Source organism: Sinocyclocheilus rhinocerous, unplaced genomic scaffold (assembly GCF_001515625.1).
Source record: "Sinocyclocheilus rhinocerous isolate Xijiao unplaced genomic scaffold, SAMN03320098_v1.1 scaffold1967, whole genome shotgun sequence".
Taxonomy (NCBI): domain Eukaryota; kingdom Metazoa; phylum Chordata; class Actinopteri; order Cypriniformes; family Cyprinidae; genus Sinocyclocheilus; species Sinocyclocheilus rhinocerous.
In genome coordinates, this window is record NW_015626474.1 from 522557 (window position 1) to 541185 (window position 18629).

Consider the following 18629-nt stretch of genomic DNA (forward strand, 5'->3'; position numbering starts at 1 on the left):
TGTTATAGAAAACGACAAAAATACTAAGAAAATCTTTTTTTGCAGTGAATATAAGAAAAGGTTAAAGGTTATGTTTTTTCTCTCAAGCTCATGGTTAAGAGATGATATATCATAAAAGATGAGAGGTATATATGTGCTGGATCAAATAACCTATAAAAATCAATAACAGCCCAGGTTTTTGCATTTAAGAATTTAGGAACACTAATTTGTGAACAAATTTGTGAAGCAAAAAAGCATATTATTGCAATTTTCGTAAGGAACACACTTTAAAAACAAAACAAACACAAAAACTGTTGTCTGCAGATCATCATTATCCTGATTTCTAATTGATGGTTATATTTTTTCTAAAATCAGATTCAGCATCTGCTGAAAAAAACCCCCAAAGGGTTAAAAAAAAAAATCTGGATCCACCACAAAGTGTTTTATCTTTTGGAACCATTTAATAAGACTATAGTAGACTGCAAAGAACTACTGATTTGTGTGGTTTCAATATATAAATGAGCTCTGATTCATAAAGATAATGAAGTTGATTGATGTCCAAAGGGACTTCTATTGTACATTTGAGCATGCATGGGCTGGAAATCAAACCCATGACCTCTACTGTCTGAGATACAGGAATGCCAACATCGAACACATTAAGCATTTCATAACGTGCGCTCTATCTCTTCACCCTTGCAGATTGAGTGAGTCAAATGCTGGTGGGGGAATCAGGACACAGAGAATCCACTGAACTCTGGAACGCCGAAGAGCAAGCCGCCTCCTCCTCCTCCTCAGACCTCCAACAACAAAGACTGAGAAACTGCACAACCTCTTATGCTCTGTATTTTCCACATAACTGCCTCAACAACCGGTTTCATTTGTCCGAATGATAATGTTTGGTTTGTTTCTTTCTTGTCTTCGGTCTTGTTAACTAGAGCGGGTTCGCTAAATTAGAACTGTGAGCTTCAGATATCTAGCACTTCTATTTTTGTGTGTACGATATGAAACGCATCGTAGCTCTTAGGTTACAGGTGTATGTTTCTCCGCGCAAAATCGGATGTAAATAGGAGAAGCTTGTATATCGAGTATCATTTAGTATCGGGTGGAGATGGGTAGATTTAGGGGTGGAGATGGGTGGGTTTAGGTGTGGAGATGGGTGGGTTTAGGGGTGGAGACGGGTGGGTTTAGGTGTGGAGACGGGTGGGCTTTTAGGGGTGGAGATGGGTGGGTTTAGGGATCAAGGGGTGGAGACGGGGGGGTTTAGGTATATGTAAAGTGGGAGGAGTTGGATCTGGATCCAACCACGCCCCCTGGATCTTGTGTTCTGCAGTGAGGACCATCTCCTTACACTCGCCATACTTAGTTCCGCCCATTTTTGTTTGTAAAAACCGAGTATTTTTTCAGGGTTAGGGTTCACACAGTCCACTAGTGTACAGTCATGAAATCATCTCACTTGGTGTTTTCGGTGCATGAAAACGTCCCCCTGCGAGAGCGTCTGAGAAATGATGCAACCTCGGGCAAAATCAAAAGTGCGACATGCTTCAAAACAAGTATGAGAGCACCTTTTAGCCGAGACAGTGTTTCTGAGTCAACTGGATGCTACCTCCTGTTCACGCCATTGGGAAAACGCTCACAAAATCCTTTCTGCCTCGCCTGTATTAGTGTGATATCAAGTATTGCCGACTCGAGATGCAAAACACTATCATTTCCACGACCACGGCTTTTCTGTCCTCATTTAAAATAGCCTTGTTTACATAGACTGGGAGTGATTTTGAGCCTCGATGTAGCCACTGGTCACAAAACGACGATGTTTACTACTTCTTGTGGTTATGTATGTGCACTTCACTACTAGTCTTACAAACTGCCACAGTACTGAAGGATAACGTCGTGCTACTTTGCATTCCCCACGTGGTACATCCTGTTTGTTGTTTTTGTTAATTTATTGATCGTCTGTGTTTATTTATTGAATCCAGTGTAGTGGCGTTCACCGTTTGCTGGTGAGCGTATTCGTACGAATATAGTGCTTGCTGAGAGGGGGAGTTCAGTGTATATACAACTTCAGACAACCTGTTTTCCCCACATATCTCTTGAGCCTTTTTTAACTAAGAGTTACTAGTCTCTTTTTTTTGCTTGTACCTGGAAGCTTTATATGAAGAGATTTTGGGTTGAGGTTGTGGTTGAAAGCTGTGTAGTAAGATGTGTACGCTTTACAGTAGTAGTCCAGATTCTGTTGGGACGAAACCATACGTCGGTGACTTTTTCCCATTGGTTTTGGTAGCGGCCCGCTTGCGGCCTGCTTGCTCTCTTTGTTTGACTAACTTTTGTCATGCTATTGTGTCATGATATTGCGTTGCTTTAATGTAAAATGTGAAATGAAAAAACAGTAGTATACCGTTTCTTGGGGATTTTTCTACACAATAAACTACCGTGACAGCCTGGAAAAATGATCAACTTGTTTTTTTTTATACTAGGGGCTCTACTGAGGTTATATTTTGGGGATACTGATATTGTGTCGAGTTGTTTGCTTTTTAAAATGACTGAAAGGAAGAGCTGGACAAAAAAAAAAAAAAAAAGAAGTATCTGAGATGGGCAAAGTCTGTGTCAACAACTTGCTGTTCATTTGGTCAGTACTCACTTAACGCTGAAAGCTTGTGATTGGGTTGAAACATGTTGATAATAATGACTGAAGCAGACCATTATCAGCGCCGTCTTCCTTTTGTAAATATTGTAATTTTTGATATCCCTTCTCTCGTCAACACGCTACACGGCACCTCGCTTGGTTTCAAGGATGAGGATGTTTGAGATTTTTTAGTTTGTTTTTATTTGGTCACTTCTACATTTTTATATATATTTTTTTTTTCGTGTATATTTATTAGATTGGGTTTTGCTTGTAATAGAGCTATTGCAATAAAAAAGTGCCAAGGTATCCCTGACTGAGTCATGTGCTTGTGATTTCTCATGTCTAGTATGATGCAACATTGCTGTGGACATGTTAAGACCCCAGTTTTTCCACTTACTTGTCCTGTACCTTAGTTGATAGCTGCTGCACTCTGCTGGCCAAAAAGAGTATATTTACAGTTAAGTAACAATTGTCCATTGATGGGATATATACTGTACATCCCGCCTATTCAAAAACCATGTCCATAAAAATATTATATATAATCTATTAGTAAATCGAGTTACATTTCCTAAATTATTATTAATAAAAAAAGCTAGATAGCTAAAACACAAAGATGCACTACCGTTCAAATGTTTGAGGTCGGTAAGTTTCTTATGCTCACCAAAGCTTTATTTAATCAAAAATACAGTAGCATTTTTGTAAAATATTACAAATTAAAATAACTTTTATATTTGAATATATGTTAAAAGTGTAATTTATTTCTGTGATCAAAGCTGTATTTTCAGCATCATTACTCCAGTCTTCAGTGTCACATGATCTTCAGAAATCATTCTAATATGCTGATTTGCTGCTCAAGAAACATTACTGATTATTATCAATGTTGAAAACAGTTGTGCTGCCGAATATTTTTGTGGAAACCGTGATACAGTTTTTTCAGGATTCTTCGATGAAACGAAATCTTTTCTAACATTATAAACTATTTTTTTTTTTTTTTCCAAATTTAAGGCATCCATGCTGAATAAAAAAAAAAATCTAAAATCTTACTGACACAAAAGTTATGAACGGCAGTGTATATATCTGTATTTCTTTAGTTCTTTAGTATTTTTTTAGGCAATATATCTTTTCTTTGAATAAGTTACATATTAATATTACATAACAATTTCACACATAAACCAAAGGAGAGTCGTGTTCAGATTTGTCATCTTTTATAAACAAACGAAGACAGTGTAGACATGAAAGGGACAATATTCACCAATAAATGATAGGAACTTGTAATTTGTAATTGTAACTTGTAATTGTAACTTGTAGCTTTACAGTTTATTTCTTTTTAAAAAATTGATAGGACCAATTATAAACGCGCTAAACTTATTTAAATATCATCATTTGAAGCCATATTTACAGATGTGCAGGGGTGGGTGAAATAATTAACCCACTGTAATAAGGAAAGGAAACCACCTTTACCAGTCAGAAACATAAATGTGTCAAAAAGAGAGGCACTTTTTTTTAACCAATACGGTTGTCTTTTTTTTCCTTGAATAACACTGAATTAAAGATGTCTGCATACTATCCATCTCCTGCAGTCAGGAGGTAGAGTGTGTTGAGGTTGTAAAGATATCATCCTCATGAAAGCCTTCACCTCTCCATGATACAGTACGATGAAGTTCATGCAAACTCAAGTTCTCGGTTTGTTTCCATAGTTAAAAACACAGTCTCTTACACGACCTCTGAATGAGGCTAAGCCTCACACAAAGTTGCTACGGGATCCTTGGCTTGTTATTTTCCTGTTCACCACAGAACGAGCTCACTGAAAGGGATTTCTGCTGTTGTTTTTTGCGTATGGGAAGCGTGTGCTTGGTGTTGATCGGAGGCACTTGTGCAGTGTGGAGCAGAGGAAGGCTACTGACATCCCATCATCCGTGGACTGATCACACATTTAGGATCTCAAACTCCTCTTCTGACTCAAAAAGCTTGTCTGGGGACTCGATGAACTCTAGAAGAATGAGCACAGAAGGTAGAAATTATTTTTAGGTTATGAAACAAATACAGTTATCTTGCACAGTTTTCTATGAAGCCTGTATTTGTTATGTATTATGCACTATAATGCACACATGATGCCTTAGAAAATCCCTTATAATATGTTGTATTATGATCATGAATAATCGTAACGACAGTTATGATACATTATAAATCTCATATTAGTATCTCACTGCATTTCACAAGTGTGTTTTACTGTGTAAAGTGAAATCACAAATACAATATTCTTGTAAATAATCACTAGTAATCCACACCACTCCAGTCCAACAATTAACATCTTGTACAGTGAAAAACTGTTTGTAAGAAACAAATGAATCATTAAGATGTTGACCATTGCTAAAATACGAGTCCTCTCTCCATAATAACGCTTCCTCCAGTGAAAAAGTAGTTTGGTCTGAATCAGGAGAAAAATCTGCACAGATCAAGAACCGTTTATAAGCCAAAACAGGAGATGGACTTTTTCACTGGAGGAAATGTTATTATGGATTATGGACTCATATTTTAGCAACGGTTTGAAGTTAAAAACATCTTAATGATGGATTTGTTTCTTACAAACAGGCAGCTTTTGGCTTCTCCAGATGTTATGTAATTGTAACTTGTAATTGTAACTTGTAGCTTTACAGTTTATTTCTTTTTAAAAAATTGATAGGACCAATTATAAACGCGCTAAACTTATTTAAATATCATCATTTGAAGCCATATTTACAGATGTGCAGGGGTGGGTGAAATAATTAACCCACTGTAATAAGGAAAGGAAACATCCCCTTTACCAGTCGACGGCACCCATTCACTGCAGAGCATCCATTGCTGAGACACTGATGCAATGCTACATTTCTCCAAATCTGATGAAGAAACAAACTCATCTACGTCTTGGATGGCCTGAGGGTGAGGACATTTTCAGCAATTCTTCATTTTTGGGTGAACTATTCCTTTAAGGTAAAATGATGTGACACTTCAAGATATGAGACTTGTATACATTATAACTATGGGAACTATAATCCATTGTAACTTGTATATAATGCGTTCATCGTTGTACTCTTATTGTAATGTGTCATGTCTTTGCGAACACATCATTAGGGTTTTTTAAATAAGGTATTATGCATGCATTAAGAATATCCAGATAATGCATTATAAATACAGGCTTCATAGAAAGTGTTATTCAAAATTCTAGCACACAATGCTACGGCTCTTATCCTGCAGTACCTGCTCCTGTGGTCTGCACCTCTGGTTTGGTGGGAGGGACGAACGGAGGCCAATGAGAGGGGTGTTTCTCTACCAGCTCGAACATCCGCAAATTTCTTTTCTTGAGGAGCTCCTTAAAGTCAGAGTGAAATAATGCGAGCAAGTTAAAACTAAGGAAAGCAAGCTGGTAAATCATGTTCTTGATCGGTTCTGCATGCATGCCAGAGTCTAACCTGCTGAACCAGATCACACCAGCTGTCAAAGTCCTCCTCACTCTTGCAGAAAAAGCCCTAGGGACAAACATTCACCTTTACTGATCCATGAAATGAAACCCTTGCTACTGTAAACAAAAGCTTGCAACGCTTGCCCCGCCTCCGGGCTCTTCTGATTGGTCCACTGTTTTGGAACTGACACTGATGAACGGCACTGTGTGTAAAAGTTACAATTCTTTTAACTTGACACACTGTCTTAAAAACGCGGCGCTAATGTGTGAGACGCTGCAAAAGACACAAGCACAACGGTCATACACATTCATCTAGTGCGTGTTTACATAGAAAAACAATGGAAAAGTAGTGCACTGGAATGGAAAAACGCATTCTGTGTGAACAGCCCCTTAGAGTTAAAGGGGGTGGTTCACTGTTTTTTTTTTCTAGGCATGAGGAGAGGAGCACATGCCCCTCTCCTCAGCAGCATGTGCTCCGGTTGTATCGTAAACAAGGCGTCGTTAATATCGCTTATCAGCTTGAGCCTGATTGAGAAGCAGAGGATATTATTGAAGAGGATCATGCAGAACCTGTACAAGCACGGCTTTTAATGAGCTGAGCTGAGAGAGAGAGAGAGAGAGAGAGTGCAGAGCAGAGCAGGGCGACGCGAGGAACAGTATTAAGAACCACTGTTTTGGAACATTGATTTTGAAACTTGTGAATCCATTAGAATCGTTAGAAGACAGAATCGTGATTCATATATGAATAGATTTTTACGTGCACCTCTAGTTTTCTCTTCCTCTTCTCTAAAGCAGCGCAGGCCTTGCCCCCTTTGCTGCCTTTTCCCGAGGGCGGGGTTTATCTGGGTTTGTTACGTCACGAACCCAGGAAGTAACTCGATGTAGTCCCTACCAGCCGTTTTTGTGGGCATTAAACTGCCAGAATTTTAAAAGGCGCTATCTCCGTTTGCATTGAACTTTCAGCTTCGTAACTTTGCAGATATTGTTTATGCTCAAACAGCAACATTAGACACTAACTAACGTTAAAAAAGTGAAATCGCAATGAACCACCCCTTTAAAAAAAATGGTTTCATGGACATATTAATAACTGCAATAATGATTCAATCCTAAAACCTTAAGCAAAAGTATTTGCTTATTTAAATCCAGATGGTGACTTTTTTTTGGCCAGGCAGTGTATATTCTAGTGCTGTCAAGTGATTTAAAATAGCGTGAATGAACTTCTCTTTTGGCAGTGACGTGGTTTGAGCTCTCACCAGTGCAACAGATGGATCCAGGCTAGTGATTTTCATGCGGTGTGGGGTCCTCTGACAGTGATAGCTCTGGTCGTCCACAGCACTGCCTGATTCAGTGTCCACAGCCTGCTGCGTAGTGTGAGGGTCCAAATAGATCAACTCATCATCTGAAAAAGCAAAAATGAGAATGCCTTGAGAACACATTTCCAGGATAAAGCATTGCGCTGATTCCTTCGATCAATTCATTTTCTATGGGGAACATGTTGGATCATGCATATGTATTGAGCATGCCATTTTATTACCCCAAACTCTGTAAGCGCCAACAAATTAGACTGAGAAAACTCACCGATAAATCCAATGAAATAATAGGCCAGGTTGGGCTTTCCTCCCAAAACACCACATGACTGAGGCATCTTAAAACACTCCTAGTAAAAGAAGATGAAACGTATGTGTGTGTGTGTATGATACATGAAAAACTACCTAAGTAAGAAAGATAATAGACTCTTCAGTCAAAGAAAAGTGTCGTACTTTGAAGGCCTGAATGTACACGGGGTTGATGCTGTTAATGCCCATTCGAAGAGGAATGACCAGCAGCAGGGGCCTCCAGTCCAGGGGCCTTTGGGACTGAAGTGCCCTTCCCTGAGCCTCTGAACAGCTCTGGCCCGACGCTGGCACTTCTCCTCGGCCACAGGGGCCAGCCCTGGACCTGCTTTCCCGGCCTGGCTGCTTACACTGTTTCTCTGGTCCAGAGGAAAGAGGCGAGAACATCAAGAAGGTTGGAAGTGAGAAATAATATTCATCCTGTTTAAACTTCCTTCAGCTCTAATGAAGTCAGGCCAGAGGAGAACTTGAGTTTTTTTCTCCATTTACGGGTTCCTTGCCACTGTTGCATTTGGCTTGCTTAGTTGAGGTTTAAAAGACACTTAATGTTCAGTAATATTATTGACATAAAGGGATAGTTCACCCAAAAATGAAAATTTGATGTTTATCTGCTTACCCACAGGGCATCCAAGATGTAGGTGACTTTGTTTCTTCAGTAGAACACAAACGGAGATTTTTAACTCAAACCGTTGCAGTCTGTCAGTTATATAATGGAAGTGAATGGGCTCCACGGCTTTTTGAGAGTAAAAAAACATACACAAACAAAACCAAATTAAACCCTGCGGCTCGTGACGATACATTGAGGTCTTAAGACAAGAAACGATCGGTCTGTGCAATTCACTGCACGATTCACTGCAATGTCCAAAAACATCTGGCACGTAACGCGTGTACGTGCTCTGGCATAGTAGACATAGATATATATAAGTAAGTAGATGATTAGTGACTGTTTCTATGGGCTGCGATAACTTCCAAAATGGCGGACGCGTCAACGTATCTGGAGCAGTCGAATAGGGCATCTATACATATCTATGATAGTAGACGCATGTGCAGAAGCGATCTGTCGCGCGTATACGTCACTTATTTACACAGTGCTCTGCAGATTGCGGACGTGTTCACTGGCACTGCGATGATCTAAAGATATTTAGAAGTACAGGTCATCACAATGGAAGACGATTTTGATATATCATCAGACGACGTGGAATTTTTTGCCCGACCGTATTTATTTGACGCCACGCGCCGGATGTCGTGAACGCACTCAGGACAGTTGGACATTGCGGTGGATCAGAGGTAACAAATGATATAAATACTGTTCAGTTTCTTGCACAGACCGATCGTTTCATGTCTTAAGACCTCAATGTATCGTCACGAGCCGCAGGGTTTAATTTAGTTTTGTCTGTGTATGTTTTTTTGACTCTCAAAGCCGTGGAGCCCATTGACTGCCATTATATGACTGACAGACTGCAACGGTTTGAGTTAAAAATCTTCGTTTGTGTTCTACTGAAGAAACAGTCACCTACATCTTGGATGCCCTGGGGGTAAGCAGATAAACATCACATTTTCATTTTTGGGTGAACTATTCCTTTAATTGCTCTGACACTATCGGACAAGAACAAAAGTTGGACTGAATGTGACACTATTTGAACTCTTTTCATAATTGATAAGCTTCGCAACACTGACACTGTTATTAAACTAAAGTGAATCAACATTGAACTGACTTGAGATGAATAACGACACTATTGTAGAGCTGCTTTATACAGGGTCCTATACATCCTTCCACAAATTAAGGCCTAAAAAAGTCTTAAACCAAAGCAGAAAGTCTTACATTCATAAAGTCATGCCACAATGTTGCATGCACTTAAAAAAAGAAATTAATATCTTCCTTCAAATTTTCATTTTTGGGTGAACTATTCCTTTAATTGCTCTGACACTATCGGACAAGAACAAAAGTTGGACTGAATGTGACACTATTTGAACTCTTTTCATAATTGATAAGCTTCGCAAAACTGATACTGTTATTAAACTAAAGTGAATCAACATTGAACTGACTTGAGATGAATAATGAGACTATTGTAGAGCTGCTTTATACAGGGTCCTATACATCCTTCCACAAATTAAGGCCTAAAAAAGTCTTAAACCAAAGCAGAAAGTCTTACATTCATAAAGTCATGCCACAATGTTGCATGCACTTAAAAAAAGAAATTAATATCTTCCTTAGTATTTTTGTTTTGTTTTCCAATACAAATATCTAACATCCTTAAATCAACATACATTTACTTGAGATGCAAATAGAACATATGAAGTCTTGTTTTCTTAAAAATTTGAGCAAAATTAAGTGAGTTTATGCTAAAACAAGAACAAATATCTGTCAATGCGGAATGAAAACTCGTTTTCCCTTTGAATTAAGTAGATTTTTCTGAGCCCATTGCCAGAAATTTGTTCTTATGCCTTATGTCATTTTGCTTTTCAAGTAAATGTATCTTGATTGAACAATCTTTAGACACTGGCACTGAAAACAAAACAAAAACAAGGAATAAAATCACTTTTTTGCAGTGTAACCAGAAGGTACAGTAAAAGTTATTTCCATATTTGGAGTAGAGCTATTTAAGCCATAAGCCTTTGTTCCTTTGTAAAATTAATTAAAAAGTTAGATCTGTTGGAAGTTGTATTTTGAAGTGTTGCTAAAACAAAACATTTACATTTTGAGACCATATTGACGTATTGTGTTCAACTCAATTTATTCCTCAAAATGTACTACAGTACGTTTATATTCATTGATGAATATTAACACTGTTATTTTCCTGTTTATTACTATGAAGCTGCTTTGAAACAATCAGTATTGTATAAAGCACTATATAAATAAATGTGACTTGAAATGACTAATCAGAAAAAGACACTTACTGATGTCTTCAATAACAACGGTGTTGTCCATTGACACATACACAGTCATAGTATTCCAGTCATCAAACAGAGCAAGTTTCCTGCAAGACAACGTACATTTGCTGTTAGTTCAACCAAAATGTCGTGTTCAAACTTTGAGATTTAAATGGTGCTTTCTGGGCTTGACAACCCCTTGTGACTACATGCTTTCATTATATGGAATACAGCTGTGTGATCTTCTTCAAAACATCTTTTTTTGTGCTCCACAAGTTGTATGGTTCGGAGGGTGAGTAATGATGACAGATTAACGCTTTTCTGGGAACTACTAATTTAAAACGGCGCTTCTCAAGGTGTGAAAGAATCAAAAGAATACCGACTTAAATTTCTCTGTTTCTCACACAAAGCTCTTGATTGTCTTCAGAAGAACTGGAGTGTAAAGAGCACAAATTATATGGACTATTTTATGGCACTTTATAGAGCTTGACAATTACAATCAACATCCTCTCATCTTTTTTTCTGTTAAAGAAGTAGTTCAGCCAAAAATGAAAATTTGCTTAATTTTTACTAACCCACAGGCCATCCAAATGTTTCTTCATGGGAACAGATTTGTTGAAATGTAGCATTGCATCACTTGCTCAGCAATGGATGCTCTGCAGTGAATGGGTGCCGTCAGAATGAGAGTCCAAACAGCTGATAAAAACATCACAATAATCCACAAGTAATCCACACCACTCCAGTCCAACAAGTGAACTATCCATTTAAAGAATGCCTGTTGCATACTATCTGATTATTCTCCAAGTCTTCTCAGTCTATAAAACTTTTGAGCAAACATTTAAAGAATGTTTTTGAAAAATGTTTTGTGGTTAATAAAGATGTCAATCCACTCCTTTCTGGTATAGGTATACTGATGATGTTTTGGTAGGTGATTTCAATGATGTTCAGGACAAACTCTAAAATAGCTTGGAATATATAATTTTTTTTAACGATATGTTGGTTCAAAAAAGTGATAGGAATATTCTTTCACTGGCCTTTAGTTTTCACCCTACTCCTTGGTTTGGATTTCATTTCTAGATCAACAATCACACTTTTACATTTTGCCAAATACAGAAATACTGTGAATTCAGTGTAGTATAGTATGAGTAGTATGGTAGCAGCTATTCCACACACTCGTCATCGGTAAGAAGCTTCCACGTTTGCTTACCTCGACCGAGGTGCCTGCAGACCAAAGCCTGCGCGAGGATCATCTGTCCACAGCGGAGCATGCAGCCCCAGCCCGCGTCTGATGAAGGGCCTGTTCCTCCTGCAAACCACAGACAAACACCCACCTCAGCACACTAAGCATCCTCTAATCAAGACAGAAGTCAGCTCCACTCCATTTAGTTAGACTAGTTTCCCTGCCACTTACCTATGGGAGAAAACTTTTTCCTATATGTGAACCACAGTCGTGACCGCACATCCGAGAGCAGCTCCGATTTCTCTGGAAGATGATCGTTGATAATAATCAGTAATGTTTCTTGAGCAGCAAATCAGCATATTAGAATGATTTCTGAAGGATCATGTGACACTGAAGACTGGAGTAATGATGCTGAAAATTCTGCTTTGATCACAGGAATATATCATACAGTATATTCAAACAGAAAATTATCGTTTTAAATTGTAAAAATATTTCACATGTATTTACTGTATTCTGATCAAATAAATGCAGCCTTGGTGAGCAGAAGAAAGTGTTATAACAGTAAATGATACATAGTTAGAAACAACTAATCCGAACCCTATGGTAACTATATTTTGTTCATTAATAGTACTCAGTACTTGTGTATAATTACACTGTAACAAGGATGAGTGAAACCCAGATTTAATATCTTAAGTGGTTAACTGATAAGGCGTTTGATGGCTGATGCCGATACAGATGTAATTAGGCAAAATGCAATTTAATAAGAGTGAATGTGTTGATATAGCTAATTAATTCTGAAAGCAAAATGCCACTACATTATGGATATGTGGCCTGTCTTACTTGTTTTAAAGATGACATATTATGTCCCTTTTTACAATATGTAATATAAGTCTCTGGTGTCCCCAGAATGTGTCTGTGAAGTTTCAGCTCAAAATACTCCGATCAAGGGAGCGTCACCAAGGGAGCGAAATCTGACACCCTCGTTTTCTCAGACGCTTGCAGAAAAAGGCTTACCAAAACAAAGTGATTGGGTTAATCTTTTTCACGTTTTGAGTTTGATTTTCCTTGATGAGTTTAAACTTCAGATATAGGGTTTTCTGAGCGCACACATCCGAAGCACACGCACAGAAAGCGGCTGTCACAGCATGCGAGTACTAAACTAAGTTCTCATTCACACACAAGTTTACGTTAAAAACACACGAGTTACAAAAACAGTCAGTTATGTCTGTGAAGGTAAACAGCTGGGAAATAAATCGCTTGTTTATTTTAGATCTGTGTGGCAGCAGCAGCCCTATACAGTAAATAAATCAATAAATCCACTGCTCTGTTGTCTCCTCTGAGGCTGTGACTCTAAACAGTGTTCTGTGCTCGTCTGTGCAGCCAAAGACAGAACAGTTAGCATGTTTTGCTCAAACTTTCGCCATGGCATTAGAGCTGGTACACCGTTGTCGCTTGCGAAATCAAGTGGGTGGAAACTTACAGATTAAGGGGCGGTAATATTATAATGAGATCCCTTTGCCACGTTAACATGCTCCCAAGATCCATACTGGCTCGTCTACATCCGGCAGGTCTTCTAGGAACTCGGAGAATAGGTTGATTTGATTCTCATACTTGGCTAGAACTTGAATAATTGTTGACACGTTAGTGTTGTGACACAGTCACAGTGAAATCCTGATAAAACAACACATAGCTGCACTTCATAATTAGGAAGACAAGCAGAGGTACTTCTGACATAAACATCTCTCACAAAAACAATGGGATGGCCTCAGATGCTAATACCATGGCTCTTGCATATAATAAAACGACATATTTATATGCCATGTATTTACTGGGTACTATAAGGTACTTGAATTCCATGGTACATAACATGGTATAAGTCCACAAACATGGTAATTTTTTTGTTAGTGCCAGTGCCAACATACAGAGTAATAATAACTTTGGTCATCTGAACCACAACAACAACAACGACTAGTGAAGCAGACGAACGATTTGTCTTTACAAGTGAGAGATGCACAGGCCACTGAAGAACAATGAGAAAACTTGAAACTCAGTTACGAAATGTCCTCGGTATGAATCCCTAGCAGATCTCAGTAGACTTTTATCGACGCTTTTCTAACTTAAAACATCGCCTGAACGTTGTTAGCCGAACGAATCGATAAATCGCTGATCAATTTCATATTTTAAACCATAAATTCCCTACCTGCCTCCATCCTCGGCCGTCATCGGATACAAATACATCGCGGTGCATTGTGGGTAACGCAGTCCATGTCTGAGTCGTTCTAATAGTCAACGGCGCCAGAAAAACTACACTGACCAGATTTTGAGGTTGAGACGCGGAAGTCTAATATATATATTTTTTTTTTATCATAATAACATGCACTGGGGCTTGTAGTCTATTGACCCTCCATATTTGTACGTCATTTCATTTCTATTTTCCCACAATAGAGGCTGGGAAAGCAGCGGATTTTATAAGATACTTTCAAGATATCACTCCGAGGTATTGATTTACCTTCTGTAGTATTATAAAGGAAGTTATTAGATGGTGTTATTGCTTACAGTCGTGTGTTTTGTTGATTAACATACTTGCTTGACCAAGCTAGTCCGCTAGCTACAGTAGTAATCATTCGTGAAGTTTAGTTGTCATGTAATCTAAATGATATTTCCAGCATAATTTAATAACCTTTATTTAATAAACGTTTACAGTTTTTGAAGCTTTAACCTATGGTTGGTGCATAAATCATTCATTATAAATGCATGCTAACAGAGATTTGAGGTGTACTTTAGATGCTGTAACTGTGTTTTTAGCCTTTTTTAAGCAGCTATTTACAGTTAATTAATGGCTGTGTGGTGTGAGAAATGAATTTGTAAAAATACAGATGTTCTATTAATATGGGGACTGCATAATGATTATAAAGAAATTAGAGAAGTAGTTTTTTAATTATGGCATTGTGATGTGTCATGTCAGCTGTTCCAAATGTGATTTTTATCTCCAGATCTCAGATATCAGGTGCAAAATGTCCTACGTCTTCATCAACGACTCCCTGCAGACCACCGTGCCACTGCTGCAGGCCTGTATCGACGGGGATCTCGCTCACACTAAACAGCTCCTGGAGTCCGGATTCGACCCAAACACCCGGGACTGCCGTGGACGGACCGGATTGCATCTGGCTGCTGCTCGGGGAAACGTGGAGATCTGCTCTTTGCTGCATAAGTTTGGTGCTGATCTGTTGGCCACTGACTCACAGGGCAACACAGCACTGCATATGTGTGGCCATGTAGACACCATCCAGTTCCTGGTGTCCAACGGCCTCAAGATTGACATCTGGTCAGTGTCTTTATGATCTTGTGACGGGTACCATGGTACAGTGACTATATATAATGATACTGAATTACCATACTCATATACCATGGCATTCACGTGCTATTCCATGGACTAGTCAAAAATGTCATGACACTTACATATATTTTATTACGTTTTTTCACATTTTAGAAAAATCAAAACTATGAAATAACAGATGGAAGTATAGGAATTCTGCAGTGGTTTTCAAACTTTTCAATGGCACAGACCCCAAAATACAATGATCACATAAAATATAAAGGTAGATAGAAAATATATTTTTAAAGAAATTAAATTAATATTTATTTTCAGCAAATTGGTCAAAAGGGACTGTACAGACATTTATAATGTTACAAAAGATTTCATATAAATGCTGTTTGTTTTTTGTTTTTACACAAAACTGTTTTCAACATTGATAATAATCAGTAATGTTTCTTGAGCAGCAAATCAGCATATTAGACTGATTTCTGAAGATCATGTGACACTGAAGACTGGAGTAATGATGCTGAAAATACAGCTTTGCCATCACAGGAATAAATCCCATTTTACAACATATTCACATAGAAACAGTTATTTTGAAATGTAATAATATTTCACAATATTTACTTGTTTGTATTTTTGATCAAATGCAGTCTTGGTGACCGTAAGAGTTTTTTTAACATTTAAAAAACATAAAAAAATTAAATAGTGGTGTAAATGTGAAAAATAATAATGTGTACAATATTAATTGGAAAGAACTGATCTCAGGATTTCTGGCAAGTCTTTAAGCATAATATCACATTCTGAAAATGATGAACATTTATTTATTGTATTTTAGTGTTGTTTTTGTATTTCTTTCTTCACTCTCTTTTTTTTTCTGCTGACCCCTTGGCACCTCTTTGTGGTCTCCTGAGGGCCCCGGACCCCAGTTTGAAAACCCCTGACTAACAGTACTCGTATTACAGGGCCAGTTCCAATGCACAGCGATGAAGATTCATGAATTAACCTTTAGTCACCACAAAAAATCTGACCGCTTCATGTCCGTGCTTTTTGATCTGAACAGTAATCACAATGGAGCCACTCCGCTGGTGCTGGCCAAGAGACGCGGTGTGAATAAAGACGCGCTCCATCTGCTGGAGGGGCTGGAGGAACAGGAAGTGAAGGGCTTCAACCGCAGCTCCCATTCCAGTCTGGAGAAGATGCACATGGCTGAGAATGAAAGGTGAGATGATTGCCATTACCTATTTTTTATAATCCCAATGTTTTTTTCCTTGCAGAGGTGTCTTTGAATTGGCCTTCATAAGTGTTTTTACTCATTACCGGCTGCTGTATCTCCTGCAGTGCCATGGAGAGCCACTCTCTTCTCAACCCACACCTGCATCACAGCGATGGCGTGCTGTCCAGCTTCCGCACTACATGGCAGGAGTTTGTGGAAGATCTTGGTTTCTGGCGAGTGCTCTTGCTGCTCCTCGTCATTGCTCTGCTCTCACTCGGCATTGCGTATTACGTCAGTGGAGTCTTACCTTTCGCATCTAATCAGCTGGAGCTTGTGCACTAATATAAAAATGTGAAAGCTCATTAAAAACGATTTTTTTTAAATCTAGCATTAGCTGATGATTGTTCTTACAGTTACTGATTATGTGTAACCACGCTTTAAATTGTAATCATACATGCTGTGACTGAATTTTAAAATATTTTTGTGTATATTAATGTAAATAGACCTTTCATGTGCATCTTGTTTGTGTGTTTGGAAGGATCTTTTTATTGCCTATTCTGCACTCACTCATGTTATCGTTTGTGTAGCAGCCCACATCACCACCTTTTTATTTTATTTAAATTATTGGAATTACACGTTAAAGTTTTTGTGATTGCAAAAAGGTGTTTTATATGAAGTTTAACCCTTGCACTTTAACAATGGTGTATGTGAAGTGGTTCAGGCTCATTCCTACAGTTTGGTGGATTTTATGTCCCCATGAAACAATACTTCAGATTTTACATACAATGTTAATCAACTTTAATGCCACATAGATGTACCCCATTAACAGAAAATCATGATTAATACCTAAAAATAATAATAATAAAGCACTTAACAATTTCCCATGTCCCTAATCCTGTTTTCTCAACTTCTCTTTGAAACAAAGGTTACATATACACTTTCAAATGAGCAATTATGACTATTAGTATGCACATGTACTTATTCTCTTTGACGTGAATTACAAGTTATGTAAAACCATTAAATTAGTTTATGTCCCTTAAAGTCCACCCTCTCACGTTGCTAGATGTGACACTGGAAGGAAAACAACTCCAAGCATAAAGTGAGCAATAGTCATAAACTTTTCTCTATTTTCCTCTTTTTTTATAAGATTTATCTAATAGTGTAAATAGCATTGTGTCAATATATACTGGGCATTAATATATATATATATATTCTTCCTAAATGTTAATCTTCTGCTTGCATGTTGTTCTTTTCTAGCTATAATGAGCTGCATTGCTTCATTGTAAAGATATCATAACAGTAGACAGATGTTATAGAGTTTGAATGTGAAATGTGAAGTATTTGGTCAGGATAGGTTCTACTACCCTGAACTGTGTGTTTTCTGAAAGACATTTTCTCCTGATGAAATTAAAAATAATTGCATTTTTAACATTTTCTTCAGCAAGCCTGTATGACTCTTCGTTACGCAGCTTTATAATGCATTGATTGCATAAAAATACAATTTTTATTAGATTGCAGAAATTCATTTCTCTATAGTGACCTAGAAATTAATAAACGTTTGTTTTCATGATAAGCGCTGATGTAAACAGCGTGTGACGTCACCGCGTTTGGTCGCGTCTGCCAACTGTCCGCTCTGAAGTGAGTGCCAGTCAGTTAGCCAGCCTTCCCTTTTCACTTCATCTAACTATGGTCTGAAGAGGAAACCATGAATCTCCGAGGCGTTTTTCAAGATTTCAACCCTAGGTAAGAACTGTGTGTGTTGCGTGAATGATGAAACCCAGCGCTTTGTTTTTAAATACGCTACCATTCACTTTGTTAGCTTAGCTGCTAATGTGCACCGCGCAGGCCTTTTTGGATTTGTCTTCGCGTAGTTTAGCAGCATTCAGCAGTGAGGCGAACGGCTTTAATACTGAACCCGACTCGCGTTTAGCACTTGACTTAAAATACCGTGCGTTGGTCCCCATGAGGAAAACAGCTTGTTTTTTTGTGTGTGTGGAAATGCAAAAAATGCCCCATATACTATGGAAACCCAACAACAATTATTTTTGATAGATGCTTGTAAAAATGTGTGTACAGTGTTTGTAAACACATTCTTGTAGATAATGGTGTATGAAACTCTGAAAAGGACAAAAATTGTCCTTCATATGCTGTACAGTAATAGTAAAATGTAAATGTATGCCAAGGCATAAATGATATTTACTCATTAGTAGGGCTGGGCGATATAGCTACAAAATTTATTAACAATATAATGTTTCATTTAGTTCGGTATCGATAATTATTGACATTTTTTATAGCATTTTTTTTAAAACAAAGAGCAATAGAAAAAATTTTTTGAATTTAACCACTGCATTTTTAAATTAACCCAATTTATTGAGACAAACAACAAATATTTTTT

General features: G+C 37.9%; 3 protein-coding genes and 1 long non-coding RNA gene across 4 annotated transcripts in view; 2 read left to right on the forward strand and 2 right to left on the reverse strand.

Annotated features, from left to right (window-relative positions):
• Nucleotides 1–3929: 3929 nt before the first annotated feature.
• On the reverse strand, nt 3930–10626 carry LOC107715894 (cysteine protease ATG4A-like). The gene is made up of 7 exons (XM_016522148.1): nt 10550–10626; nt 7799–8010; nt 7617–7695; nt 7292–7437; nt 6049–6105; nt 5837–5948; nt 3930–4589 (listed from the first exon to the last, which is right to left on the reverse strand). Exons 1-7 carry the CDS (start codon nt 10596–10598, stop codon nt 4525–4527), a joined length of 720 nt encoding a protein of 239 aa, XP_016377634.1. The 5' UTR covers nt 10599–10626; the 3' UTR covers nt 3930–4524.
• A 1107-nt stretch (nt 10627–11733) lies between these two features.
• LOC107715909 (uncharacterized) lies at nt 11734–13943 on the reverse strand. Its single transcript, XR_001637149.1, has 3 exons — nt 13903–13943; nt 11934–12005; nt 11734–11828 (listed from the first exon to the last, which is right to left on the reverse strand). It is a non-coding gene; the product is annotated as an uncharacterized LOC107715909 (long non-coding RNA).
• A 140-nt stretch (nt 13944–14083) lies between these two features.
• On the forward strand, nt 14084–16614 carry LOC107715900 (ankyrin repeat domain-containing protein 46-like). The gene is made up of 4 exons (XM_016522158.1): nt 14084–14199; nt 14696–15027; nt 16082–16240; nt 16360–16614. Exons 2-4 carry the CDS (start codon nt 14717–14719, stop codon nt 16574–16576), a joined length of 687 nt encoding a protein of 228 aa, XP_016377644.1. The 5' UTR covers nt 14084–14199; nt 14696–14716; the 3' UTR covers nt 16577–16614.
• A 1325-nt stretch (nt 16615–17939) lies between these two features.
• LOC107716013 (transmembrane protein 185-like) overlaps nt 17940–18629 on the forward strand; it is a 9524-nt gene continuing 8834 nt past the window's right edge. Inside the window, exon 1 of the mRNA XM_016522324.1 lies at nt 17940–17977. Coding sequence (XP_016377810.1) covers nt 17940–17977 — 38 coding nt within the window. The remainder of the gene's footprint in view (nt 17978–18629) is intronic.

Coding starts and splice junctions, on each gene's coding strand:
- LOC107715894 (XM_016522148.1), bottom strand. CDS start 10,598: ATGACTGTGTATGTGTCAATGGACAACACCGTTGTTATTGAAGACATC. Junction 8,011..10,549: donor CGTTGTTATTGAAGACATCA/GTAAGTGTCTTT, acceptor CCTCTGGACCAG/AGAAACAGTGTAAGCAGCCA. Junction 6,106..7,291: donor TGGATCCATCTGTTGCACTG/GTGAGAGCTCAA, acceptor GTTTGTCCCTAG/GGCTTTTTCTGCAAGAGTGA.
- LOC107715900 (XM_016522158.1), top strand. CDS start 14,717: ATGTCCTACGTCTTCATCAACGACTCCCTGCAGACCACCGTGCCACTG. Junction 15,028..16,081: donor GGCCTCAAGATTGACATCTG/GTCAGTGTCTTT, acceptor TGATCTGAACAG/TAATCACAATGGAGCCACTC. Junction 16,241..16,359: donor CACATGGCTGAGAATGAAAG/GTGAGATGATTG, acceptor TATCTCCTGCAG/TGCCATGGAGAGCCACTCTC.